The sequence below is a fragment of the Episyrphus balteatus genome, chromosome 1 (genome assembly GCF_945859705.1).
Source record: "Episyrphus balteatus chromosome 1, idEpiBalt1.1, whole genome shotgun sequence".
Taxonomy (NCBI): domain Eukaryota; kingdom Metazoa; phylum Arthropoda; class Insecta; order Diptera; family Syrphidae; genus Episyrphus; species Episyrphus balteatus.
The window spans coordinates 134,889,474-134,903,337 of NC_079134.1; the positions used below are offsets into that span (position 1 = coordinate 134,889,474).

At 32.2% G+C, this 13,864-nt stretch overlaps 1 protein-coding gene across 1 annotated transcript; it reads right to left on the reverse strand.

Moving 5' to 3' along the window:
* Positions 1 to 1,280: 1,280 nt before the first annotated feature.
* On the reverse strand, positions 1,281 to 8,864 carry LOC129921454 (uncharacterized). Its single transcript, XM_056003286.1, has 3 exons — positions 8,618 to 8,864; positions 6,427 to 8,512; positions 1,281 to 3,196 (listed from the first exon to the last, which is right to left on the reverse strand). The coding sequence occupies exons 1-3, from the start codon at positions 8,666 to 8,668 to the stop codon at positions 1,815 to 1,817; spliced, it is 3,519 nt and encodes a 1,172-aa protein (XP_055859261.1). The 5' UTR covers positions 8,669 to 8,864; the 3' UTR covers positions 1,281 to 1,814.
* Between the last annotated feature and the right edge of the window lie 5,000 nt (positions 8,865 to 13,864).

The window sequence follows — 13,864 nt, forward strand, 5'->3', positions numbered from 1 at the left end:
TTTTGTTTTATCTTTTTTCTCTTTTACACTCATTAGTTTTAAAAAGAGGCTTCGTGTAATAGCTGACAATGATCAATTGAGCTTCTAAAAATCAGATTTCAAAATAAAAAAATAAAAAAAAAATTAACGGGTTTTTGGATTTTTTGGGACAAATATGCCCCTATGTTATGATTGAAGTTGCCAATAAAAAAAAACATAAAAGGCAGTCTTAGAGACTACTATATAAAAATAAAACGTTCATATTCCTGTAAAGTATTAAGTTAATAATATTTTTTGGCTTGGGACAAATGTGTCCCCGTGGTCGTGAAAGGGTTAATATCAGTTTTCAGAGCTTGAGTTGTTGAATTTTTTCATTTTGTTTCTTTTTTTTTTATGTTGATAGTACTAATGCTGTTTAGCATTTTTTCGACTTGCTAGACAATAAGCAAACACGCAAAAATGTGCACTAGAATTTAAAAGCAATTTAAAATATGAAACAACGGGGGGTAGGCTAAACTTGAACAATCATTTACAAGCTATTACGAGAGCTTTCAAAGATTTGTGTGAAATTTGGCAAAAATTAAATCGAGGAAACACTACAAAATACATGTTTTAGTAAAAAAAAAATACCAAAGAACTCACCATTCTTCCATAGTTTTGAATATAACAGCTTCCTTCAAGTTTTTCCGATGAAAATGATCTTTGTTTAAAAATTTTCACTGTTGAATTTCTTTCTAACAAAAAATACAGTATTTTAACATTTCAATAAAAATTATGTGGTTACTTTAACAATTAAATGTTTAAACTTACTTGACGACAATTTTAAGTCCGAATATAAAGTTAGCGGTTAAATTAAATTTTACGTGAACCAAATCAAAGGTCTTAAGATCATCTAAATGCAAGTGCACTCAAAAAGTTGGTCAGAAACGAATCAACATTAAAACATTATTAGTAACTTATTGGATGGGCATCCTTTAACATCATATTCCGTTTATGTATCTCGATTGTGAGTCGATGTTATTTTACAATAGTTACAGTTTGTGGTTGCAGCGTGTTGGGAAACCCGTATCTTTCATATAATTATCCTAGATTCCAAGAATTTTATCAGTTGTCCATTGTATTGTGATTATTTTTTCGATCGTTGTTGAATGGGATTTTTTTTAAATAAAACAAAACACCGAAAATATTCTTTCGAAAATAAACAGGAATTTGTTTATTATAATAATAATTTTTGTTTTCTTATGAATTTATGCACAAAATGCCAAAAATGCTAGCTAATACGATCAAATATCTTTTTAAGAATTATTACAAAAAGGAAAAAAAAACGACATATTAAGTACTTTTACAATTATTAGACAAAGACAAAAATAAATATCAAACTAGTTTTTAATTTTGAATTATATTCTTTAGTTTAAGCTGAAATGTCTTTTAATTTACCTTACAAGTTTTTTTTTTAACAAAACAAATATACAAAAAAACTTAAAGTTTAATCACGATTTAAAAAACCATGCGCTTACTTACAAAAAATTCTTTTTAATTTAGGTTTAAAGCTATGTATGTATAATATTTATTTTTAATGTTTATTTTTTTTTTTTTTTGCTCTTTTGAAAACTATAACAAGCGATCAGACTTTAATTTGATTTAAATATAAATATATTTTTTTTCTCTTTCCATTTAAATGCATAATAATAGTTGTGTGTGTAGTGATGGTGTGTTTTTTTAAATATAATTTTTTAGTTTGAATTGGAATTTGGGAAAAAGTGTACAAGCTAGCTAGCTGCTTTTGTTGTTGTTCTTGTTGATTAACAAAATTGTGTGAATCTGTGCATTTTTGTCTAAGATTTCGTCGAGGAGTTGAAAGTGCTACTGCTGCTGGTGGCGGTGGTAGTATTTTTTCCAGGCAAGTTACTCTGCGCATTTTGAGTTTTTATATAGTCTATGTACATGCAACGGGCCTGATTCAGCACTCTGGTGACGTCATGTTTTCGAACCATTTTGTCAAAGTGCATAGCAATTTCGTTATAATCCATTCCACTCTTCATAATCGGACTACGATGTTGCAGTAGAAGTGTTAGACATAAAAATATAAGGAATGGATGACCTCCACCTAATTCAGCAGGCGGTGGTAGGAGATTGCTGCTGGTCGAGGTTGTTTTCGAGAATGTGATATCAGCTGTAGTGGCTTCTTCGACTTCTACGTCGGGGCATTTTGATTGTGCTTCTAAAAGTAATTCAGGTGCAGATGTTGAGGTGACTGGAAAAGCATTCGTTTCAATGAAAGGATTCAAATTATCAATTGATGAGATCATTTGTTCGGCATTAGTCGGTTCCGACGAATCGGTGCCAAATTGGAATATTTCTTCTTCATATTGTTGCACTGCTGGCGGAAGTTGAGCAGATGCTTCATTGGGATCAATGATTTCATTGAAATTACAACTTGAATTATTTGAAATCTGATGTAAGGGATTCTCCCAAACAAAAACATCTGATCTTGTGCTGCTGCATGTACTAATCCGTTGAGCAGCATCAAAATTTCTAGCATCACGTTCTCTTCGGCGAACAATTAATTCGTTTATATCGGGACATGTTATTATTTCGTCCTCTTTAAGATCCTCAACCAAATCCATTGAATCTCTGTCGAGTTTTTCATATTCAATATCTGAATTAATTGGTGGTGGTTCAACAATGATCGCCGATGGACCAAAGACTTGACGATCTAAATTTTCCATTTCAAGTCGTAATTCACGTGTCATTGCAGTGGTCATTGGATAATATTCTTGATCTTGAATGTCATCGGGAGTTATATTTGGATCGTTGGCAATACGTTGTGGAAAATCTTGGAAATCTCTTTTCAAATCAAGTTGCAATTTAACAGCATTAGGCACCGGCGAAACAGAAGAATTATGCGCTGTCGGATCGCTCCAAGTCTCTGCTGTAGAAGAGTCGGAATCTTCTACAGAGGATATTCCGCGACTTAGTTTAAAGAGCGGATTTAGAGGTGAATTGTTATCGTTTCGTAGAGATGCCGCTGCAGCTGGCTGAGGATTACTTGGTGAATGCTTGTTGTCTGACATGCGATTTCGATTTATCGAAGATAAATTTAGGAATTCATTGAAATTTTTTATGAGTTTTTGCTGTCCTCTATTTGGTTTGTCAGTCTCATTTTCATTAATAGATGTTGTCTTGGATCGTTCAAGTTTGTGAGTTCCTCCAATTGCTGATCATAAAAAAAAAAAAAAATAACATAAAATATAACATTTTACCTTTATTATTTTATTTTGAACAAAAGATAGAGCAAAGGACACAATTATCCATCTTAACCAATTACCCGAGATCTATTATTTTGTTTGATTTTATATTAAATAAATAACAAAACAAAAGATTTAACTTTTTCCTTAGACCTTATCTCTGTTATTATTAAACTTCGAAAAAAAAAAAATAAAATGCACGACTGGGTCGCACGAACTTGCTCTTAGGGTTCAATTTGCTAAAATTTTTAAGAGTGTTTACATAAAAGGGGTATTCACGTAAACGCGGAAAACCCATAGAAACCGTAGAATTTTCTATCGGTAGAAATGAGCTGTCAAAATTTTTATGGGAAATAAATTCCGCAAAACGTAGAATTTTATCTCACAAATTTGAAGCAAAATCTAATATCACCTATCGAATATTCTATCTGGGATAGCCGTATCTGGAATATCTTTTTGAACGCGATTTATGTCTTATTATTCAGATAACCTCAAATAAAATATGTTAATTTTGAAAAGAAAATAGGTCCGTTCCACACTCAGTTTGAAACTGCCGAATTTAGTAATATTTGATTATTTTTGGTCAGAGTCTGTTCCCAACTTCAAAAATTGTGTAGAAGAGAGCGCACATGAGAGAGTAAAAAATTTTCCCACCCTGACAAATTTAGCCCAAAGAATTTCTTCCGGCAGAAATATGAGTTCTATCAAATGAAAAGTTGACGTATTTCAAACAAATTAATAAAGAAGAAAACAAATCAAATTGTAGTTATTTTTTTGCATTAAAAAAGTGTTAATGTTTATCGAATTAAGCATAAAATATAAAATTTTGTTGTATAATGGTGTTGAACTTGTTACAGACTTTTTGGCAGTCTTTCGTAGTTTTATTTCCTACTGAGAGAATTATCTCCCAACTCTCATTAATTTGACAGACTTCCTAATTTAGTGCACAAAAAGTCTGGAACAGACCTAATATTACTTTATTTGAGCAAATAACATTTTTTTTATTATTGCATAGTATGTACTTTGTATTTGCAAAATTAGCTTGACTTTATTTTTTTAATTGAACAAATTTTATAAGTTCAATTTGACGTTTAACAAACAGCTATTTTTTCCCACGTTTACGCAAATATTTCTTGTGGGGTGTTCACGTAAACCATTTGCGGAAATTTATATTTTTCTAGTGTGTGGAAAACTCTATCGTTACATGAATACCCTCAGTATAAGAACATAGCAAATTTATTTGAAAAAAAAAAAATCGTTTTTCAAAGAAAAAAAAAACAACATATGAAATCAAATTGAGCCCCAAAACATGTGTGCAATTTACTATTTTTATTTAGAAGCATTTTTAAAAATAACATTTTTAAAATCGTTAGAGCCGGTTTTTAAAAAATTAGTTTTTTTTATAAATTTTTTGAAAAATAATTAAAAAAAAAATTTGAATGCCATTTTGAAGAAATTACCAATCAACATCTAAAACCAAAATTTCAAAAAAATTCAATGTCCGGCTGTCGAAAATTTCATTTTTGTTTAAAAATCAAAAAAAAATTCAAAATTTTTATTTTTATTAGGGCAAAACAGCGACAAACCAAAATATTTCTCTTTTTTTCTTTGAATGTATCCATGCAAAAGAGTGGAAAAACTCAATTATTTATATTATTTAATCTTTTTTAAATACAAAATTCAACAACCAAAACTCCTACAAAATGTTGGTTTCCAATTCTGAATAGAGTCTAAAGAGTCCTTTCTTTTGATGTCTCATTCGATGGTTTTGGAGAAAATTTTTGAAAAATCCGAAATTTTAGACAAGGGGTACCCCTTGGATAATTTTCGAAAATCTTAAAAAATTAAATTTGTTATTTTTTAGCTGAATGCAAAGGCCTGTTCACTGTGATCTCATATCTGTGAACCAAAACTTGTTTCGGGTTTTTGTTCCGAAAATATCTGCTTCCGAATGAAAAAAAAACATGTATTTCGATTATAAATAATTCAACAACTCTTACAAAATCTTGGTTTTTAGTTATGATCATAGTCTTAAAAGTCCTTTCTTTTGATGTCTCATTCGATGGATTTGGGGAAAATTTTTGAAAATTCCGAAATTTTAGATAAGGGGTATCCCTTGGATAATTTTCGAAAACTTTTAAAAAATAAACTTGTAATTTTTTTAGCTGAATGCATAGGCCTTTTCACTGTGATTTCATATCTGTTAACCAAAACTTGTTTCGGGACTTTGATCCGAAAATATCTGTTTCCAAATGAAAAAAATATTTCGATTGTAAATATGTATAATTAAAAATACAAACTATACATAATAGAGTTTCGACATCTTACAAATTGCTGTCGTATGGTAAGTTAATAGCGAAAGTTGAGTCATTGCTGTTTTGCACTGAGATATGCAAGTAAAAACTTATTTTTTAATTCATATTTCCGTGCTTTTTTCAATGGGTTTATCGGAGTTTGTTGATTACTAAAGTATTGAAACGTAACCACGAAAGAAATGTTTCACCCCAGAAATGTATTTTTGTAAAATTATGAAGGGACTCGCACTCGCATTTCATTTATAGCCATGAGAATCAATCTCATGGTATGGCTTAATAGTATTTTCAATGCAACTGACGTTTCAGATTTATTTTAATCCGTACGGATTCAATTTTCGTTTCCGTTTTCAAATTTGAACAAAACAGCCGTGTTAGATACAGAAAGACAGACACGCATGATTTATCATTGTTAGATTTTTTTTAAATCCGAAGTTTGCCCTATTGAACCTACGTGCACAAATAAAACACTAATCGGTAGAAAATCATTAAAAGAATTTCTTTTCCAAACATTTTTTAAATCAACGATTAGATATTGTTTAAAGTAAATTTTCTATTTCCTTGATAGCTTACAAAAAATGGTTGTTCAATTAAAATTTTGTTTGGAAAACATATTCTTTCAGCGATTTCTTAGAGTGTCATTTCTGCTTAAAATTGAATGAAACACCACTAATTGTGGAACTGATTTCCTGATCGCTGCAACAGGCTTTTTAGCAGAGATCACTGATAATATCAGAAACCTGAATGGGAATATTATTTCAACCTCAGCATTTAACTCTCTACTCTACTCCTTTACCTTTCCACTAAAACCCGTTTAAAATTCAAATAACAAAATAAAAACATATAAAGCTTTTTATATACATTTTGAAATAAAACAAAAAACTTACCCCCTCTTTTATTTGCGACTATCTTCTCCTTTAGTTCCTTAAAATGACCCCCTCCAGATCTCTTTCCTCCTCCTCCTCCTCCTCCCAATCCACTAGAACTTGTAATTTGTTTAGCAATTATATTACTAACAGCATTATAATTTGAAAAAATATTCTTATTATGCAATTTCATAATGCTCTTTGGAATTCTCCTCTTCTCCTCACTATTACCATCCTCACTTGCCGTATCAGTGCTATCAAGAAAGGCATTTTTAATAGATCCATCAATTACAGCTTGTGGTGATATAGAATCATCTGGATCTTCATTTAGTTTTGTAGCATCTTCCATAAATGGATTTGTTGGATGAAAAACAAAATCTTCATCTTCACCCTGAGAATCATCATCAATATTACCACCAGCTGCGGTAGCTTCTTCAGTTTCTATAGTTGCTTCTCGGAATTCATCGAAATTTCTAAACTCACTTGGTGGATAAAATTTTTGTTCATTTTCATTCATATGTTCCATTAACATCATCATTTTCGATTCGTCTAAACTCTGATGTGCTTTAGAAACATTCCGATTTTTTCGTGTACTTCTAGAGGCAATATTATCATCCATACTCTGATTCAAACGCTTTGTACCATCCAAACGACCACCTGGAGAATTTGTATAAGAAGTTGACAGATTTTGCGATGAACAAGTCGAACTAAGCGACACCGACGAACTCTGTCGACGCAAAGCACACACTTTGGTATATGGATTCTCTCTAGGCTTTGCCATAATATACGATGGACTTGCAGGTGGTGGTTCCTCTGGCAAAATCGGCTCAAATTCCTTTTCGAAGAGAGCCAATTCACCAGTCAAGGACTCATATTTAAGGGAACTCCACTGCACCTCGAGCATTCGTAAGGCGTCTTCAAAAGGAAACTCTCGCTTGAGTTCCAACAGCAACCATCGATAGCAAAACAGCAAATCATCGGCCTGCTGTAGTTTAAGATACTCATAAAACTCTGGATCATAAAAGTTCAATGCCTCAGTGAGATGACTGAATTTCTGGGTCATTGCGATTCCATCGAGCATGAAATTCACTCTCACCCGCGACATAATCGCACAGAAACAAATGTAAGCTTGTGCTTCATCGTTCATGGTGACTAGCAGAGGCGATGCAATGTCAGACATTCCCTGGCAATAGCTCACCGATGGGTGATTCAGAGCATACGTCGTAAGGATATTAAAGAGTGAAGCAATGTTCTGGTTATCATCGCTGCCAGCGTAGAACGGATGCAATCGATCTGTTCGAAGGACGTCCTTCTTCACCATACTGGTGACGTAGGACAGCTCACTGTCAACACAGCCTCGCTTCACAGCGGTCTTCCAAGTGTCCCTTAGCTTTAGATAGTAGTCGGATTTGCGTTTCATATAGTCCATTCGCTCTCGACCATTCATTCCATTTGGATAGACATTCAAAATATGCTTCCATACGACACGTCTCAAACTAGGATCAATTCCACCCAAAAAAATAACCTTCCTGAGTTCATCTTGTCTCAAAATCTGTCCAACTGGATCGAGAAACATACGAAACTCGCTGTCAGACAATGGAGGACGTGGTGGAAGCTGAGACAGCGGTTCATCATTCATATTGAATGCCTTTTGTACAATGGAAAAAGTCTTTTCCATTTGATTCATAATCAAACCGGGCAACTTGGTTTGCATACTTTGAACATACTTTTGACTCATTCCAATCGACTGTTGAATTGGTTGGATAATCTCACGAGCCCCAGAACCGAAGGTAGCCGGAGGCGTTTCGGCCTCCCAGTCGCGTACTTCGGTAAAGGGTTTAATATCGATTTGCAGAATGAGACAAGGTTCGGTGGCCGTTTGAATGGAGAGATTATGGATGCGAAGGAACGCTGCATCCAAATCCCAATCAGACAATACGGCCAAGTAGATTTCATTGCCAGCCGGATCGAAGGCTTTGTATTTGATAGAGAAGTCGGATTTGATATCGAATGCTTTGGCTAAAATGCTGTACAAGACATCGAGGGATGTGATTTGTGGGTCGACAGAGAACTTTCTCCATTCGGGTGGAAGATTTGGTTCACATTTCTGAAGGGCGAAATTTGTGTGTGGTTTTTTTTATATAGTACGAGACAATAAAAGAACAGGACAAAGAACAAAAAGAAAAAACAGTAAAAAAAAGTGCAAACCAACCTTGACTTTAACTCGAACAGCTTCTCGTGTGTATGAATAGATGCTGGCCATTTTTTGTAGAGTTGAGAAGTTATTTTTCTTTTGATTTAAATGAAATTTGAAAATTTGATTTTTCTGCTACATGTTTTTATTTTATTATTTATAATTTTGAATGAAACCTATTTATTTTATTGTATGCAGGCAAACAGACACCAGACAGGCGACGACATTTCTTCAAAACATCAAAATTACAAAAAGAGTGGTTTCGTCCTGAGAAATTTTTAGTACGCATTTTGAGAGATTTTTTAGTACACTGGTGAAATGTCTTTTTTTGACATTTGGTGGGGATGTGTTGAGAGAGTTTGTTAGTATTTGGTGAGGCGTGTTCCACAAATGCAAAACGTAGTTTCATTTTGCACCAACTTTGAAATCGTGACTTGTGGGGAAAGGGCAAAGTTTTGCTATTACGTTATAACTTATAAGTGCTCATAACTTTGTAATTCTGTTCCAATTGACTTAAGAAGTCTGTTTGGGTACTGCCTAAAACAGATATATTACTACTTTTGTCAAAAATAAATGCACAAAACTACAAGTTCCACAGTACCCAAACAGTTATTGGGTTAAAAATATTGAAAAAAGTAGAAATATTTCTGTTTTAAGGCTTAACTACATACACCACTTTTTGAAAAAGTACAAAAGTGAAAAGATTTTTTTTCTGGCTATCGCAATTGTTTTGTGATAAAGAGTTTGCAAATTGTTTTTTTAGACCAAAAAATAAGCTTTCTGCATCATTTGTTTTAATTGTTCATCCCAAAAAACTATACAAAAATGCGTTTGAAAATTTTCACTTTTGTAGGGGAAAGTGGCCTAAAATGGCACCCCAAGGTAAAATGGCCCCCTTGCTAGAAATCGTAGAATCGAACATAATTACAAAGTTTTATGAACGCGATTCTTATGTTAATCTGGCAAAACCGACATATACGAAGTTTTAGCAACTTCAAGCCATTATTTAAAATTCGACAGGTCAAACTATCTCTAACCACCTCAAAAAGTACACTCGTTATAATTTTATAAAATTTTTTTGTTGCAAAAAAAAGTATAAAAAAAATTGTAGTTGGGAAAAAGAAGTAAAAATACGTACCTATGTATGAAGTATTTCTTAATAATTCAATGTAATAAGTTGGCTTAGAACGATTTTAGATTTTTCGGCATACAACTTAAATTCAAAAAACCCAAAATGGGCAAAATGGCCTACTTAGTACTCGGGTAAAATGGCATACTTACTTTCACATTGCATTTTATACTGACTTTCACATTTTCGTTTTTTATAGTGAAAATGGTTCCTAAACATAAACAGTCTACAGAGAGGAAGCTTTGGACTGATGAAAGTCCTTGATTCCGTCCATTTAAAATCACGTATATTTGGACAGTGTGCCATTTTACCCGGGTAAATTTGATCAGTGAAATTTGTAGACGTCTTGAAAATTAAAAAATTTAAATACTTTTTGGAATTTTTTTAACTCGCAAAGTACAAAAATGTGGGAGTAATATATTAAACTTTCAAAAGTATAAAGCATTTAAGTTTGAATGTTACTTTTTTTCGAGATATGGGACATTTCCCTTAGGGGGGCCATTTAAGGCCACCTTCCCCTACTTTTTCAATTTATGAGCCAATGTAGTTAAGCCTTTAGACAGTACCCAAACAGACCTTAAGTTTTAACCCCTTATAGCCCCATGTGACATATCTGTTGCAAACCAACAAAGATCCCACAAAAGCTGTACAAACTATATTTTTCTTCTATTGAAGCTTAACATAATTTTTAAATTTTGCTTTATCGAACTAGTAGATACACCATATTCGATTCAGGAGCAATGTGCCAAAAAGCTAGAGCGTGTAGGTTGGGTCGAAACAAGAAAAAAATCGTATGGGAGGGGGGTCTATTCCCACTCGTTTAGTGGGAAGGGGCAATTAAAAAAAATTGACTTATTTTGGAAAAAAATTATTAAAAATCAACGGTTACACCTACAATAACGGCTTACTTATAACTTTTTGTAAATCCAAAACCCTAGTCTTTTACAAAAATTCTAAACAAAGCCATTTCATGGCACAGTTTTTGTAAAATTAATTTTTAAAATCAAAATTTTGAAAAAAAATTAGATAACAAAATTTCAAACTATTTTTTTTTTTTTTTCAAAATTGTATATGTAATTAAGTACTGATTTAGTTTTTAAACTTCAATGCTCTTATTTATTTTTAAACAAAAACACAAAACCGGATTCAAATATACATATCTTGTCATCTTCGAGAAATCAAAAAAAAAAAAAAACAAATCTAAGAATAACCTCTTTATTTTCTGTTTTTACGTGGCTGCACTTGTTGATAAATTAATTTATGAAAAATTAACCATTCGTCAATTATTTTTTAAACATTCAGACTTAAATATGGATACAATAAAGTGATAGAGTACTGGATTAACCCTGAATTGATCAACTTTTTTTTAATTGATAACACCTGAAAACTTACCTGAGAATTTTCCTTACTATGCCTCTGGGGTGCTCGCCGCCCATGGATTCTAGCTTTAAGGGCCTTAAGGCAATAAAATCGCAATTTTTTTAATTAAAATTGAATAACAAATAATAATGACTTTGTTTAAAATTTTTGAAAAAGAATAGGGTTTTGGCCTTACACGTTATTGTAGGTAAAACCGTTGATTTTTAATAATTTTTTTTCCAAAATAAGTTAATTTTTTTTTAAATTCCCCTCCCCGCTAAACGAGGGGGAATAGACCCCCCCTCCCATACGATTTTTGTCTTGTCTTGACCTACACGCTCTAGCTTTTTGGCACATTACTCCTGAATCACCCTGTATATAGAGTTATTTACAACATTATAATTATAATTATTTATTTAACGTCCGGTCCTAGAAAAATTATTTATACCTTTTTGAAAACGGTATTAAATGCAGACAATAACCTCATAACTTTTTTCCTTTAAAGGTGTGTCTAAAAAAATGACAAATTATAATTTTTCGTTGTGAGTTTTTTTTAAAGACAAATCTAAAATGTAGTTTTATTGGAATTGCTTTGATGTGTGCTGTTTTCAAAAAAAAATTGCATTAGCTTCTTTCTAAATGAGTTATTTATACAAAAAAAATACTGCCTACCAGGGCAGTGTTTTTTTTTTTTTTTTTTCACTTCAGATTCTTTGATGTAGTAAGCTTAGAACAAGCTTTTAACTACAATCAGAGGCTCATCATAAGTGCATGTTAGTGGTTAGTAGACAAAAAATACAACCTCCCACATGCACAATATAAAAACAAAATAATTACAAACAAATTTACAAGTTATAAAATTATAAGTACAAAAAATCCAACATTTATTTAAAACATTGATTAACAGTCACGATTGTGGAGCACTGGTTCGAAACAATGTTTTTAAACCCATTTTCGTCAAATTAAAGTCTAAGGATGAATGGTTCAAGTTAAAAAGTTTACTCATGCGACTAAGAGGCTCATTAATACCATAGTTTGTTCTATGAAAGTCGATATGCAAAGGTTCAAATCTTCGTAGGAGGTGAGATCCACCCGGATAATTTATACCAATACAAGCTAATAGATCAGGGGCGTCAATTTGGGAATTAATAAGCTGATGAAGAAAGATTAAATCATTATTTACACGTCTCTGTGCTAAAGTTTGTATCTGAAGAAGTTGAATGCGATGTTCATAAGGTGGCAAGTTGAAAGGGTCGGTCCAAGGAAGACCTTTTAGAGCGAAGCGTACAAAATTGTGTTGAATAGATTCGATTCGGTTTTTATGAACTTCATAAAAAGGACTCCATACTTGAGAAGCGTACTCAAGATGGGGTCGAACGTAGTAGTTGTACAAAGATAGAGTAACAAATGGATCATCAAATTCCTTTGCCCAACGTTTAATAAAACCAAGCATTGAGCTCGCTTTATTTACTATAAAATTGATGTGTTCAGTAAATCCTAAATTTGAACTAAATTGGACACCCAAGTCTTTGAAGCTAAATACTCTACATAGCTTATGTTGCAAGATGTAGTTTAAAAATTTGTATCTGAGCAACCAAAAAAGATACAAAAATTTTCGAAAAGTATATTTTTTCTAAAAATTAAGACCCTAACAAATTTTGTTCCATTAGTAGGTATTAACAGAGAAATTAGTTTTTTCATTTCTTCGATTTTTTCCCAATAAATTGAAATTTCTTCCTCGAGTAAAAAACCGATTTTAATAGCTGCGTTCCTTTGGAAATATTTATCTACTGCTTAGTACTTAAAGCTGCTTTGAACTACTTTTTCAGTATAGCGAAAGTAGATCAAAGTAGTTTTAAGTACTAAGCAGTAGATAAATATTTCCAAAGGAACGCAGCTAATAAATAAAAGCTAATTCAATTTAGCATAAATAGAACACAAAAAAAAATAAAATGCACGACTGGGGTCGCACGTACTTGCTCTTGCAGTTAAAAGCACTTTTATGTTAGTCTACTTGTAGATTTTAAAAGCTGGCTCTAAATTAAAAAAAAAAAACGATATTGGGGAAGAGCCGACATTTAGGGCAAAATTTTGTGAAATGAAAAAAATTTTTTTTTGTTATTTGACTTTTTTGTGAAAAAATAAAAATGCAGTTTTATTGTTACTGCTTTAAATATTACGTATACAAAGTTTAATCAAAATCGTTAGAGCCGTTTTCGAGAAATTCGCAATATCGTATTTTTTTGTATGGGAGGTATACGTTCTAAACGAGATATAAAAAAACAAAAAAAAACCAACTTTCAGAATTCTATAAAAATCATCTGTACCAAATTTGAAGAAAATCCGTCCACCCGTTTAGGCTGTGGAAATGTGTACAGATGGACGCACAACCGCACAACCGCACAGACGCACGGACGGAATTGCGAGACCCACTTTTTCGGAATTCTCCATCATCGTAATGTTGGTTTTGATTAAAACCTCAATTTTTTTTTTCGACACGAAACCAATACTTGCCCTATAGAGCAAGTAAAATCAAGACTAAAAATTTACATACATACATATATGTACATAGTTTAAAACGATCTCCGAATCTTATAAAACGTGGAAAAAATGCTAAACTTTGAGATTCAAATTAAAAAATCTACACCTAATTTGGTGTCTTTTGATATAAAAAGAAAATAGGTATTTTTAAAAAGAACAAATAGGTACTCCTCTATTTAAAACTAAAAATATCTCAAATTGACCGGAGAATGACTTATTAAAAATTTGTTGAAGTG